This window comes from Capricornis sumatraensis, chromosome 11 (genome assembly GCF_032405125.1).
Source record: "Capricornis sumatraensis isolate serow.1 chromosome 11, serow.2, whole genome shotgun sequence".
In the NCBI taxonomy this organism is placed as follows: Eukaryota; Metazoa; Chordata; class Mammalia; order Artiodactyla; family Bovidae; genus Capricornis; species Capricornis sumatraensis.
Window position 1 is genome coordinate 94,885,837 of NC_091079.1, and position 14,437 is coordinate 94,900,273.

The 14,437-nt window shown below is 41.6% G+C and overlaps 1 protein-coding gene across 1 annotated transcript in view; it reads left to right on the plus strand.

The window, feature by feature from the left end:
• Positions 1-14,437, plus strand: part of CNGB3 (cyclic nucleotide gated channel subunit beta 3) — a 181,223-nt gene that overhangs the window by 131,113 nt on the left and 35,673 nt on the right. Inside the window, exon 14 of the mRNA XM_068983992.1 lies at positions 13,774-13,857. Within this exon, the coding sequence (XP_068840093.1) occupies positions 13,774-13,857 (84 nt within the window). The remainder of the gene's footprint in view (positions 1-13,773; positions 13,858-14,437) is intronic.

The following is a 14,437-nucleotide window of genomic DNA, read 5'->3' on the forward strand; positions in this document are numbered from 1 at the left end:
CCAGGGATAACAAAAAAAAGTGACTGTCAACTGTTAACAACCTCCATATCTTGAATTCTCCCTGAAAATGGATCTTCCATATCTTTAAAAGGCCAGCAGGCAGGAACAGAGAGAAAAAGAGATAGAGTTCGTGCACGCACACACACACACACACACAAACACAGGTACACACGTACACACACACAGAAGGACACCAGGACTGGGAGCTGGCGGGCATGCTTTGTGTCTTTCCAATCTTCAGGATTAGGGTAAATTAAAAGTACTTGAAAATCACTTAATTCACAAATACCTAGTGTAAGATGCCCTAAAGAATACTTTATGCAAAGAGCTGGACATGACTGAGCGACTGAACTGAAAGAATACTTTTAAGTTTGTATCTTGAATCTTCAATCAGAAATTTCACAAGGACTTTTCTCCACTTTGTAAATGTGTGAAGGGATGCAGATGTGGGAGAATTTGTTTGCAATGTAGCACCAAAAAATGAGTCTATGCTAAATAAATTAGAATAAACTTGTTTCAGCTTTTCCAAAGATATGTGTCTGTTGCTTTAATTGTGCATTGTATTCAATTTTTAAAAGGACAGTTCAGTTCAGTTCAGCCACTCAGTCGTGTCCAACTCTGCAGCCCCATGGACTGCAGCACGCCAGGCCTCGCTGTCCATCACCAACTCCCGGAGTTTACTGAAACTCATGTCCATCGAGCTGGTGATGCCATCCAATCATCTCATCCTCTGTCGTCCCCTTCTCCTCCCACCTTCAATCTTTCCCAGCATCAGAGTCTCTTCAAATGAGTCATTTCTTTGCATCAGGTGGCCAAAGGATTGGAGTTTCAGCTTCAACATCAGTCCTTCCAGTGAATATTCGGGACTGATTTCCTTTAGGATGGACTGGTTAGATCTTCTTACAGTCCAAGGGGCTCTCAAGAGTCTTCTCCAACACCACAGTTCAAAAGCATCAATTCATCAGCAATCAGCTTTCTTTATATTCCAATGCTCACATCCATACATGACTCCTGGGAAACCCATAGCCTTGACTAGACGGACCTTTGTTGGCAGTCATGTCTCTGCTTTTTAATATGCTGTCTAGATTGATCATAACTTTCCTTCCAAGGAGTAAGCGTCTTTTAATTTCATGGCTGCAGCCACCATCTGCAGTGATTTTGGAGCCAAAAAAATAAAGTGTGTCACTGTTTCCACTGTTTCTGCATCTATTTACCATGAAGTGATGGGACCAGATGTCATAATCTTAGTTTTCTGAATGTTGAGTTTTAAGCCAACTTTTTCACTCTCCTCTTGCACTTTCATCAAGAGGCTCTTTAGCTCTTCTTCACTTTCTGCCATAAAGGTGGTGTCATCTACATATCTGAGGTTATTGATATTTCTCCCGGCAATCTTGATTCCGGCTTGTGCTTCATCCAGCCAGGCATTTCCCATGATGTACTCTGCATATAAGTTAAATAAGCAGGGTGATGTTATACAGCCTTAACGTACTCATTTCCCCATTTGGAACCAATCTGTTGTTTCATGTCCACTTCTAACTTTTGCTTCCTGACCTGCATACAGGTTTCTCAAGAGGCAGGTCAGGTGGTCTGGTATGCCCATTGAAGAATTTTCCACAGTTTGTGGTGACCCACACAGTCAAAGGCTTTGGCATAGTCAATAAAGCAGAAGTAGATGTTTTTCTGGAACTCTCTTGCTTTTTCGATGATCCAACCAATGTCAGCAATTTGATCTCTGGCTCCTCTGCCTTGTCTAAATCCAGCTTGAACATCTGGAAGTTCACAGTTCACGTATTATTGAAGTCTGGCTAGGAGAATTTTGAGCATTACTTTGCTAGCATGTGAGATGAGTGCAACTGTGCGGTAGTTTGAACATTCTTTGGCATTGCCTTTCTTTGGGATTGAAATGAAAACTGACCTTTTTCATTCCAAAGAACAACGTGCTTGTATTTCTTTCCTTTTAACCTTGTGAAACTTGTTTATTTACTAGGGAAACAGTGAGTGTCCTAATGCTTTAATGAAAGTAATGTAAGTCATGCTGGAGCATCACAAATTATAATACGGACAGTGTTCCATGAGAGTGGTCCATGCTGCCCCGGATCTTTCATTCCCAGGGCTGTCACCACATACCTTGCTGGACCCGATTGTCTTATGGCCCCTGTATTAGGGTACTCCCAAGAATCAGCCTGCCAGTGGTGGAGATGCAGGAGATTCAGGTGGTCCCTGGGATGGGAAGATCCCCTGGAGAAGGAAATGACAGCACACTCCAGCACTCTTGCCTGGAGAATCCCATGGCGGGCTGCAGTCCAGGGTGTCGCAGAGTTGGACACAACTGGACGGGGGATTTATTTTAAAGAAGGGCTCATGTAATCATGAGGACCGACAGATCCAAAACCTTCAGGACAGGTCAGCTTGTTGGAAACCCTGGAAAGTGTTACTGTTGCAGCTCAAATCCAAAGGCAATCTGGAGGCAGATTGCCCTGCTCCTCGGGGAACTTTAGACTCTTTTCTCTGCAGGCCTTCAGTTTATTGGATGAGGCCAACTCACATAATGAGTGGACCTTGCTTTGTGTGCATGCCTGCTACGTTGCTCAGTCATGTCCAACTCTTTGTGACCCCATGAACTGTGGCCCGCCAGGCTCCTCTGCTCATGGGATTCTCCAGGCAAGAGTCCTGGAGTGGGTTGCCATGCCCTCCTCCAGGGGATCTTCCCGACCCAGGGATCAAACTCTCATCTCTTCTGTCTCCTGCATTGTCAGATGGGTTCTTTACTTCTCGAAAATCATAGCTACCGTTTATTGGGTTCTGATTGTACCGTATTATCTTCTTTGCTATCTTCTCCCAGTTAATTCTCACAGCAAGTCTCTGAGAAAAGTTTTATGACCCCTCATTTTACAGAAAGTAGAAACTATTTACCTGACTGAGGCCAAAGAGCGGGAAGCAAATTTTTACTGCACAGGCTACAGTCTTAGCAGCTCGGTGATGAGACCTTTCAGCTCCTCACCAGCCCTGTCTAGATAAGTGGTAAGATGCTGAGAAGTGTCCCCAGAGTCAAAAAACAGCAACATAGCATCCTGCGGTGAATGTCACAGACTTAGACTCAGCACATCGATTAGTTTCACACCAGACACCTAAATGTACACACTCTTTGCTACTCTCCTACTAAGACCTTGTAGCTCATACAGTTTTCCCCCTCTTGTTCAAAACAGGTAGAACTAAAGTCAGAATTTCACTAAGACTTTGCTTCAATCAATTGTGGTGAATTAGTAAGATTTGCTCCTTCGATATGGGGTGATCAGAGTTTCCAAAGAGCTTGGAGATGAATAGTCATTTTTTAACTTTTTTTTTCCCACAAAAATGGGTCTCTTTTTCAAGCCCAAACTCAAGTATTAAGCTAATAAGGAGTGATTCATTCCTATGAGGTTGGACAATTTCCCTTCCTATCTGTTGATTTATTACTTTTGTATTGATTTTTAAATATGTTTTATCAAATTAAATGCTAGGGAAATCACATTTCGTGTCCACCACTAAATTACCAGAAATGGGAGAAAATTTAGTGAAAGTTCTGTTGCGCCACCTAGTGTATAGAATTAAGATTGCATTCTTTAGAAACTGAAAAAGAGCCCCCTGCTTATTGGTACGGAGAAGGCAATGGCACCCCACTCCAGCACTCATGCCTGGAAAATCCCATGGACCGCGGAGCCGGGTGGGCTACAGTCCATGGGATCGCTAAGAGTCGAACACAACTGAGCGACTTTCCTTTCACTTTTCATTTTCATGCATTGGAGAAGGAAACGGCAACCCACTCCAGTGTTCTTCCCTGGAGAATCCCAGGGACGGGGGACCCTGGTGGGCTGCTGTCTATGGGGTCGCACAGAGCCGGACACGACTGAAGCGACTTAGCAGCAGCAGCAGCTTGTTGGTAGGACTTCCTGGATCGGCTTCCCTGATAGCTCAGCTGGTAAAGAATCCACCTGCAATGCAAGAGATCCCGGTTGGATTCTTGGGTCGGGAAGATCCCCTGGAGAAGGGAAAACCTGCCCACTCCAATGTTCTGGCCTGGAGAATTCCATGGACTGTATAGCCCATGGTGTCGCAGAGAGTCAGACACAACTGAGTGACTTTCGCTTTCCCAGATGGAGCGGTGGTGTCCATCTGCCAGTGCAAGAGACACAGACTCGTGAGCTCCATCCCTGGGGTGGGAAGACCCGGGAGTAGGAAATGGCAACCCACTCCAGAATTCTCGCCTGGAAAATTCCATGGGCGTCCAGGGGTTTCCAAAGAGTTGGACACGGCTGAGCACACAGATCCCCAGCTCCAAGGTAGGAAAGAAAGACACCAAACTGGAAACGGAGGTGCCACAGGCCTGTCAAGGGAAGCGCGAAGCGTCTCACCGTCTGCTGCTCCGGCAACAGTGCGGACCGCTTCCCAAACAGGACCCCTCAGGGGCGGCTGGGACTCGTCCTGGTGCGGCAGCAGAGCCTGGAAAGGCTGTGATGTCAGAGGCAGGAAGCACGCGGAGACGGGTTTGGTCCGTGAGTGACAGACTGCGCCAGGGGTGGGATGGGAGGCACTGTTATTTCTTCCCTTCACCCAAGGGTCCACCTGTTCACATATTTCTTCCCAGGGGCCTAAAATCAGAGCACTACAGGAGGCTTACTACTTTTCACTGTTAACTTTATGTTTAACCATGGTGGTATTAGTAATACTGTTGCTGCTGCTGCTGCTGCTGCTGCTGCTGCTGCTGCTGCTAAGTCGCTCTAGTTGTGTCCGAGTCTGTGCGACCCCATAGAAGGCAGCCCACCAGGCTCCACTTTCCCTGGGATTCTCCAGGCAAGAACACTGGAGTGGGTTGCCATTTCCTTCTCCAGTGCATGAAAGTGAAAAGTGAAAGTGAAGTTCGCTCAGTCGTGTTCGACTCTTAGCGACCCCATGGACCGCAGCCTGCAGGCTCCCCCGTCCATGGGATTTTCCAGGCAAGAGTACTGGAGTGGGGTGCCACTGCCTTCTCCAAATACTGTTGCTAGACTTGTTGAAAGTATTCTGACATTGAGCTTTTAACCCAGATGAACTCCACTCAGCGAAACCTGCTGAGCAGTCACTCTGTCTAAAGCACCAGTGCGGTGCCTCAGACCCTGTGCCCGTCGTCGCTTCTCCCTACTGCCTCCCAGAAGGTAGGCAAACTTTACATAAACAAGATGACATCGCTGGCTGTTGTGTGATAATTCAGTAACTCAAAACATACAAAGTGCTTATATCAGTACATCAGGTATAAGTACATTATTCATATATTGTGATTATTATTACTGTCCCTGAGGAATAAAACTGATTCAGCCACAGAGGAGCTTTCACGCAGGTAAAACCAGTGTGTGGCCATGCTTGATCCTAGGAAGATTGGTTAGATTCATCCTCGGGGTTGCATCCAGCTTGTGACTTCTCATTTTGACTGTGATACTGAGGCGCCTAGAAAAAGAGAATTATTGTTAGTTCTCAGGGAAAGCCTGATGGAAATGACTCTCTTCGTGTTTGCAAATATGAAGTATAGGGTTCTGTGTAAGATCACTTAGAACTCAATAAGTTATGTCATCATAATACCTTGCAAATTATTTATCACATTTGACTTTGCTGCTCCCAAAGCTACCAATCAATAACATGACTGGCATAGTCGATAGTATGGGCGACTGGGTTCAGAATTCCTGTCTAGACATATCACCCATCCCTGGCTTAGTGGGAGCACAGCTTCAGATGGGACAGAGCAAGGCCTCTTATAACAAACAGGGCTGAGTTGAGAAAAGCCTTGAAGATTCTTGCTTATACTTGAGGGTGACTGAAAGTCCCAGCGAGTTATATAGTACTGATAATATCTTGAGTTCTTTTTCAAGTAACTTAGGGAGAATGAGCTTAGAAATGAAGAAATCCTTCAAGACTGAGAAGGTTAGCACCCAGAGATAAATTTTACCAACTTGACAGTTGTGTTCAGAGTTAGCCGGTATTAAAAGGACTTCCTGCCTATGGGAACATTCATCTAACATATAGCTCATGTGTTGAATAAAAATAGAATTTCTCCCAACTTCATTCAAATCTCCAGGAGCCTTATTCAAATATGAATCCAACTTTATACGGCACTGAACTTCCCATTGTTGAAAAGAGAATGCTTTCTAACAACTTCATGATGGATGTCAGGCCTTATTTATTTAGTACCTGGCATGCCCCCTGCCCTGGCAAGACACCGGGGAGATGGAAGCCACTGTCTTGCCCTGTTGCTCAGAGTGCAGATTAAACAGCGCGCTCCCCCTGCACAGGCCCTGGTGAGTCTTCCTCTGACATATCTTCCACACGTGACCTCAGCTGAAGAGTCAATAGACGTCCTGAGGCTCTGGTCCCGCGTCTAAAATCCAAGAGTGTTGACAGTGTGTTAATGAATGTCAGGCCCCACAAGGGAGGTTGAGAGAATTAAACAGATACAAAAAAAAAATTAAACAAAAAATATAAGAAGATAAAATGTAATGCAAATGTACGATGAATACATACAAAAGTGAATACTGACACTCTCACAGGTACGCTCACTTTGTAGAAAAAGGAACATTTATGAAACAATGGCTGTGCGCTGACTTTCTGAGAATCAGAAATTTTTCCTAATTACTTCTATAAAGGAAATGGAGCTGCATTATAAAGAAAAAAATGCTAACCCTGGGATGTGATTCTTTTAAATCATATGATAATGGAGCAAACTGTATATCAAGAAAATAATCAATTGGCAGGGGAGGGGAAAGAGATAAGTATTCTCAAATACATCATAAGATATAATGACTTCCTAACACAAATTTTATTTCACTATGAGAGAAAGGAAAGACCTAGTCCTAAATCACAATTGCCTTCAAGGCCAGTGGCAACCTGTCCACAAAGCAATCATTAGGGTCCAGAATCAATTGATGAGGTTTAAGTTGTAGACTTTTTTCCTAACACACAATCGCTATGGCCTATTTACATGAATTAATACATACTTTATGCAAGTATGTTGATAAAAATATATATTTGTAATGGTTCATATATTTTTCTCTGAGGAAATCCAAGACATAAGCTAAAAGCTCTCCTTTTAAGTCTTTGGGCATTTCTACTGAGGAAAGCACTAATTGTTTGCTAAGTTACTTTAAGGTTTATCTCCTAGTTTGGTCCAATACTTTCCGTTAATTAGGTTTCTTTATAGTGCTTTCTGCCAGTGAGTTAACCTGAAAGGTAGAAAAGAAAAGATGAAATGTGGTCCTTCTCGAAGAGGATTTTATTCCTACAAGAAATCCTAGGATGTGTGTTTTACTTTATTTTTACTATTATTAATAAAAGTTGAAGTTGAGGTCTAATCAGTTCTTCGATACAGTTCCATTCTCCTTTCTCCCTCCCCAGAGGTGGCCACTAAGATAATTTTAAGAATAGCCTTCCAATCCTCATTTTTATCTTACTTTTTATCTATAAACATCAGTGACCGGCAGTATTATTTTGTTCAGTTTTTTTTTCATAGTTGGAGTCATAGTGAACATATTCTATAGCTTGTTTTTGTGCAGAACACATTATTTGTTGAATTCAACCATATGTAGAGAGAGAGAAAACCAGTGTATTGATTTTAACCACTGTATGCTATTGCAACCTACACATACATCGTCAATACTTTTCTCTGTCCTCAGATTGTGCTTTTCTTGTTTCCAGTCTGTTCAGTACTGAAAATGATACTGTCGCATACATCTTTACATTTATGGAATTATTGCCATAGGAAAACAACACTTCAAATAATTAATAATTCCTATTAACATAACACAGTTGGGAATTTTCATCAAAGTTCATTCCAGCAGGAATTGTTTCAGGAATAAAAACTTTATTTTGGCCTCAGTTCAGTTCAGTTCAGTCACTCAGTCGTGTCCGACTCTTTGCGACCCCATGGACTGCAGCACTCCAGACTTCCCTGTCCATCACCAACTCCCAGAGCCTACTCAAACTCATGTCCATCGAGTCAATGATGCCATCCAACCATCTCATCCTCTGTCATCCCCTTCTCCTCCCGCCTTCAATCTTCACCAGCATCAGGGTCTTTTCCAATGAGTTGGTTCTTCGCATCAGGTGGCCAAAGGATTGGAGTTTCAGCTTCAGCATCAGTCCTTCCAGTGAATATTCAGGACTGATTTCCTTTAGGATGGACCCATTGGATCTCTTTGCAGTCCAAGGGACTGCAAGAAATGTAAAAGTTAAAGCCAAAAACATCAAATTTCAAATCATGCACATCAAAATAAATTTAAGTGGATTTTTTTTAATCTTTTCTTTCTGATCATTTGCAATGTTATTATTCTCCGTGCATGGTAAGTTGTGTCATTCATGTCTGACTCTTTCTGTCCAGGCTCCTCTGTCCAGGGGATTCTCCAGGCAAGGATACTGAAGTGTGTTGCCATGCCCTCCTCAGGGGAATCTTCCCAATCCAGGGATCAAACCTAGGTCTCCTGCATTACAGGCAGGTTCTTTACCATCTGAGCCACTAGGGAGACCCATTATTCTCCATAAGCACAAAAAATTGAGAGTTACCTTCATTGCAGTGATATTCCAGTCACGCTTAAGCTTAAAGAACTTCCAAATATATTTCTAATGAATTTCCTCTGAAATATTGAAAACACGAACTTCCTTTAGCGGGGGAGATCTTAAAATAAAGTGTTTTTTTCCCTAACAGAGTTCTGAGTGATCAGAACACCAATTTCTGAAATGAAATTTCTCTGAATCAGTGAAAGCATTGAAAGAAATAGAACACTTGAGCCACAGAGTTAGAGAAGCTTTACTAAAAGCAGAATGACAAATCTTAGGAAGAAATTAATGTTTGTCATTTGCCTTAACAAATACGATAACCTATGAGACATGGTAGAGATAAAGTCAGTATGAGTAAAAATTATACATTTTGCACTAAGCAAGTATATAACAAAGAAAGAAGCGGCACACTCCTCTCTTCCTCAAAGGACCTTTGCACATCAAAATAAATGCAGATATAAATCACGCTCATCAAATGACTCACTTTGTCGCCCACATGAGCACCTTCTTCCCACCTCCCCTGTCTCCTGTCTGCACTCCCAGGCAGAAGTAAGCGCCCCCGCCTCTGAAAAGTTTTGTGGGTATTTACATGGCATAACTTACAGCATGATTAACTTTTACCACAAATTACTGTTTTTCTGTTTACTTAAAACATTATTCCCAACTAGACTCACTCTCTTTCACCTCTGATTGGACCAAGGGCATGGTTCATAGCAGCTTCTCGTCATTACGTGTTGGACTGTGTTAAGAAGGCTTTCTCTCCATTCAAGAGAACCAAAAGCTATAGCTTCTCAAAGAAATTGTTAAATCCTAGCTTCAAGTTCATCTGAATGCTTCTCACCCATGGCTATTTGAAAATACTTCAATCATAAATCATTAACTTTCCTTATCAGTCAAGCAAGCCTGAGGTGTAAATTTTATATGGATCTAGGTCAGGTGTTTGCTACTGAAATTGTTATGGAAACTTATGATTGCTATTGGAGAAGGCAATGGCGCCCCACTCCAGTACTCTTGCCTGGGAAATCCCATGGATGGAGGAGCCTGGTAGGCTACAGTCCATGGGGTCAAGAGTCAGACACGACTAAGCGACTTCACTTTCACTTTTCACTTTCCTGCATTGGAGAAGGAAACGGCAACCCACTCCAGTGTTCTTGCCTGGAGAATCCCAGGGGCGGGGGAGCCTGGTGGGCTGCCGTCTATGGGGTCGCACCGAGTCGGACACGACGGAAGCGACTTAGCAGCAGCAGCGTGATTGCTAAAGAAATTATTATCCAACCCATGAGCTGGGGGTAGATACTTTGGTTTTCTACATGGGATTAATTATCTGAAAATCATAATGTTCCTAAAAAATGGACAGGGACAAGCACAAAAAGAAAGCAGCCACATGCTAACAGTTCTGGGAGGGAAAACTAAACATGTTTGATGAAAGTCAGTTCAGTTCAGTCACTCAGTCTTGTCCGACTCTTTGTGACCCCACTGACTGCAGCACGCCAGGCTTCGATGCCCATCACCAACTGCCGGAGCTTGCTCAAACTCATGTCCATTGAGTCGGTGATGCCATCCAACCATCTCATCCTCTTTCATCCCCTTCTCCTCCTGCCTTCAATCTTTCCCAGCATCAGGATCTTTTCAAATGAGTCAGTTCTTCACATGAGGTGGCCAAAGTATTGGAGCTTCAGCTTCAGCATCAGTCCTTCCAATGAACACCCAGGACTGATCTCCTTTAGGATGGACTGGTTGGATCTCCTTGCAGTCCAAGAGACTCTCAAGAGTCCTCTCCAACACCACAGTTCAAAAGCATCAATTCTTTGGTGCTCAGCTTTTTTGTAGTTCAACTCTCACATCCATACATGACTACTGGAAAAGTCATGTATGTAGCTTTGACTAGACAGACATTTGTTGGCAAAGTAATGTCTCTGCTTTATAATATGCTGTCTAGGTTGGTCATAGCTTTTCTTTCAAGGAGCAAGCGTCTTTTCATAGCTGCAGTCACCATCTGCAGTGATTTTGGAGCCCCCAAAAATAAACTCTCTCACTGTTTCCACTGTTTCTCCATCTATTTGCCATGAAGTGATGGGACCTGATGCCATGATCTTCGTTTTCTGAATGTTGAGCTTTAAGCCAACTTTTTCACTCTCCTTTTTCACTTTCATCAAGAGGCTCTTTAGTTCTTCACTTTCTGCCATAAGGATGGTGTCATCTACATATTTGAAGTTATTGATATTTCTCCCGGCAATCTTGATTCCAGCTTGTGCTTCATCCAGCCCAGTGTTTCTCATGATGTACTCTGCATATAAGTTAAATAAGCAGGGTAACAATATATAGCCTTGACATACTCCTTTTCCTATTTAGAATCAGTCTGTTGTTCCATGTCCAGTTTTAACTGTTGCTTCCTGACCTGCATACAGATTTCTCAGGGAGCAAGTCAGGTGGTCTTGTATTCTCATCTCTGCAAGAATTTTCCACAGTTTATTGTGATCCACACAGTCAAAGGCTTTGGCATAGTCAAGAAAGCATAAATAGATGTTTTTCTGGAACTCTCTTGCTTTTTCGATGATCCAATGGATATCAGCAATTTGATCTCTGGTTCCTCTGCCTTTTCTAAATCCAGCTTGAACATCTGGAAGTTCATGGTTCACAAACTGTTGAAGCCTGGCTTGGAGAATTTTGAGCATTACTTTGCTAGTGTGTGAGATGAGTGCAATTGTGCGGTAGTTTAAGCATTCTTTGGCATTGCCTTTCTGTGGGATTGGAATGAAAACTGACCTTTTCCAGTCCTGTGGCCATGGCTGAGTTTTCCCTGTTTGTTGGCATATTGAGTGCAGCATTTTCACAGCATCATCTTTCAGGATTTGAAATAGCTTAACTGGAATTCCATCACCTCCACTAGCTTTGTACGTATGATGCTTCCTAAGGGCCACTTGACTTTGCATTCCAGGATGTCTGGCTCTAGCTGAATGATCACACCATCGTTGTTATCTGGGTCATGAAGATCTTTTTTGTACAGTTCTTCTGTGTATTCTTGCCACCTCTTCTTAATATCTTAATAGCTTCTGTTAGGTCCATACCATTTCTGTCCTTTATTAAGCCCATCTTTGCATGAAATGTTCTCTTGGTATCTCTAATTTTCTTGAAGAGATCTCTATTCTTTCCCATTCTATTGTTTTCCTCTATCTCTTTGCATTGATCACTGAGGAAGGCTTTCTATCTCTCCTTGCTATTCTTTGGAACTCTGCATTCAAATGGGTATATCTTTCCTTTTCACCTTTGCCTTTAGCTTCTCTTCTTTTCTCAGCTATTTGTAAGGCCTCATCAAACAATCATTTTTCATTTATTTTTCTTGGGGACCATCTTGATCACTGCCTACTGTACAATGTCACAAACCTCCATCCATAGTTCTTCAGGCACTCTGCCTATCAGATCAAATCCCTTGAATCTATTTGTCACTTCCACTGTAATGCAATGTAAGGGATTTGATTTAAGTCATACCTGAATGGTCTAGTGGTTTTCCCTACTTTCTTCAATTTGAGTCTGAATTTGATAATAAGGAGTTCATGATCTGAGCCACAGTCAGCTCCTGGTCTTGTTTTTGTTGACTGCATAGAACTTCTCCATCTTTGGCTGCAAACAATATAATCAATCTGATTTCAATGTTGACCATCTGGTGATGTCCATGTGTAGAGTCTTCTCTTGTGTTGTTGGAAGAAGGTGTTTCCTATGATCAGTGTGTTCTCTTGGCAAAACTCTGTTAGTCTTGCCCTGCTTCATTTGTACTCCAAGCACAAATTTGCCTGTTATTCCAGGTATCTCTTGACTTCCTACTTTTGCATTCCAGTCCCTTCTAATGAAGAGGACTTCTTTTTTGAGTCTTAGTTCTATAAGGTCTTGTAGGTCTTCATAGAATGGTTCGACTTCAGCTTCTTCAGCATTACTGGTTGGGGCATAGACTTGGATTACTATAATATCGAATGGTTTGCCTTGGAAATGAACAGAGATCATTTTGTCATTTTTGAGATTGCACCCAAGTACTGCACTTTGGACTCTTTTGTTGACTATGGGGAGTGGAAAGTCTAATGAAAGTAGAAAATTCAAAATCACTATGTGAGGTGAGATTTTTGGAACATCTACAGATTTTTCTTTAACCTATTTTTTAGATAAATTATTGGTTTCCCTGGTGGCTCAGATGGTAAAGCATCTGCCTGCAATGTGGGAGACCTGGGTTAGTTCCCTGGGTCTGGAAGATCCCCTGGAGAAGGAAATGGCCACTCACTCCAGTATTCCAGCCTGAAGAATCCCCAGGGACAGAGGAGCCTGCAGGTTACATTTCATGGGGTCGCCAATAGTTGGACTCGACTCAGTGACTAAGCACACACACACATAGATAAATTATAATTATTTAGACAAAGAACAAATATAGACAGATTTTCAAACAAATCAAATTTGTTTCTTACACTACTGAAGTGAATATGAACAGTCACTTATTTAACAGATATTGTTTTTGTATCTCTTAAGTACAGTTAAAGAAGATGACAAGTTGGGGAAGAAAAACATACAAGTTTGCAAATGTAATATCTCAAATAGTATGAAAGATGTTATTAAAAAGAAAAAGATGTGGAAATATTTTATTTGTCAGTGTTAATATATTAATAATCAATTGCTATTACCATTACATTACCATAGTCTTTAATACTTATCATTTATTCAGCTAATGTTAAGTTTTACATGAGTAAAATTTTACTATTACAAAATTAGTACCATTTAACTCCCATTTAACAGACTAGGAAAATGAGGCCATGAGATATGTAGATACATAGCAATAAGTAGTGGAAACAGGATTAAAACCCAAATATATCTGCAGGAGTGCATGCTTAGTTACTCAGCTGTATCTAACTCTTTGTGACCCTATGGACTTCAGCCTGCCAGGCTCCTCTCTCCATGAGATTTTCCAGGCAAGAATACTGGAGTGGGTAGCTAGTCCCTTCTCCAGGGGGATCCGATATATCTGACCAGCATCTAAGTTCTATTATACTGTAGGGTTTTTTTTTTCTATATTTTTTTCTAATACAAGTCCATATCTACTGACAACTAATATTTTAGCATCAACACAGACAAAAATCTATCACTGTTTATTTTCACTGCCTTTTAAAATCTCTTGGAATATTTGCCTCTTAGCTGTATCGATAAGGATCATTTTTCTCTTTATTATTTTTTCTCTAGGGCTGTGACACACAGATGATTTATGACATGCTGCTAAGATTGAAGTCCATTGTCTACTTACCTGGTGACTTTGTCTGCAAAAAGGTGAGTGCCTGCAATTTTTCAAATGCATGACTCATAAATAAATATATTTGAGGAGTTCAGATATAAGTCAGGAGAACAGTTTAAACAAAATCTGCCTAGGGTGAGTTCCAAAGTATGAAAATAATTATGAGATGCAATTCTGTAAAACAATAATGTGCTTTCAGAGTTCAAAACAGAATAAGACAATATGGATTTCATTACTTGTAGCATATGAGTGTGGGTGGTCTGAAAAGTTGGTTTGTGTATACAGAAGTCATCAACTGTCATACCCCATTAATTCCAAATACCTTCCCTTAATTCTACTTTTTCCCTTAAGAAGTGAAAGGTGATTTTGCCCCTTTTATGTCTTCAGCAAACTATCAGTTACCTCCATTTAGCTCACACAGTTAATGGATAATCAATGCCATATTTTTTAAATTTTGCTGTAATTACAAAGCAATACATGGTCATTATTTTTAACATGGGAAACACATAAAAGCACAAAGCCAAAAGCTCCACCATCCATAAATAACCACTATTAATATATTTCAACCTATCTCTTTTATAAATCGATTGATGGATAGTTACAGCTTGTTTCATA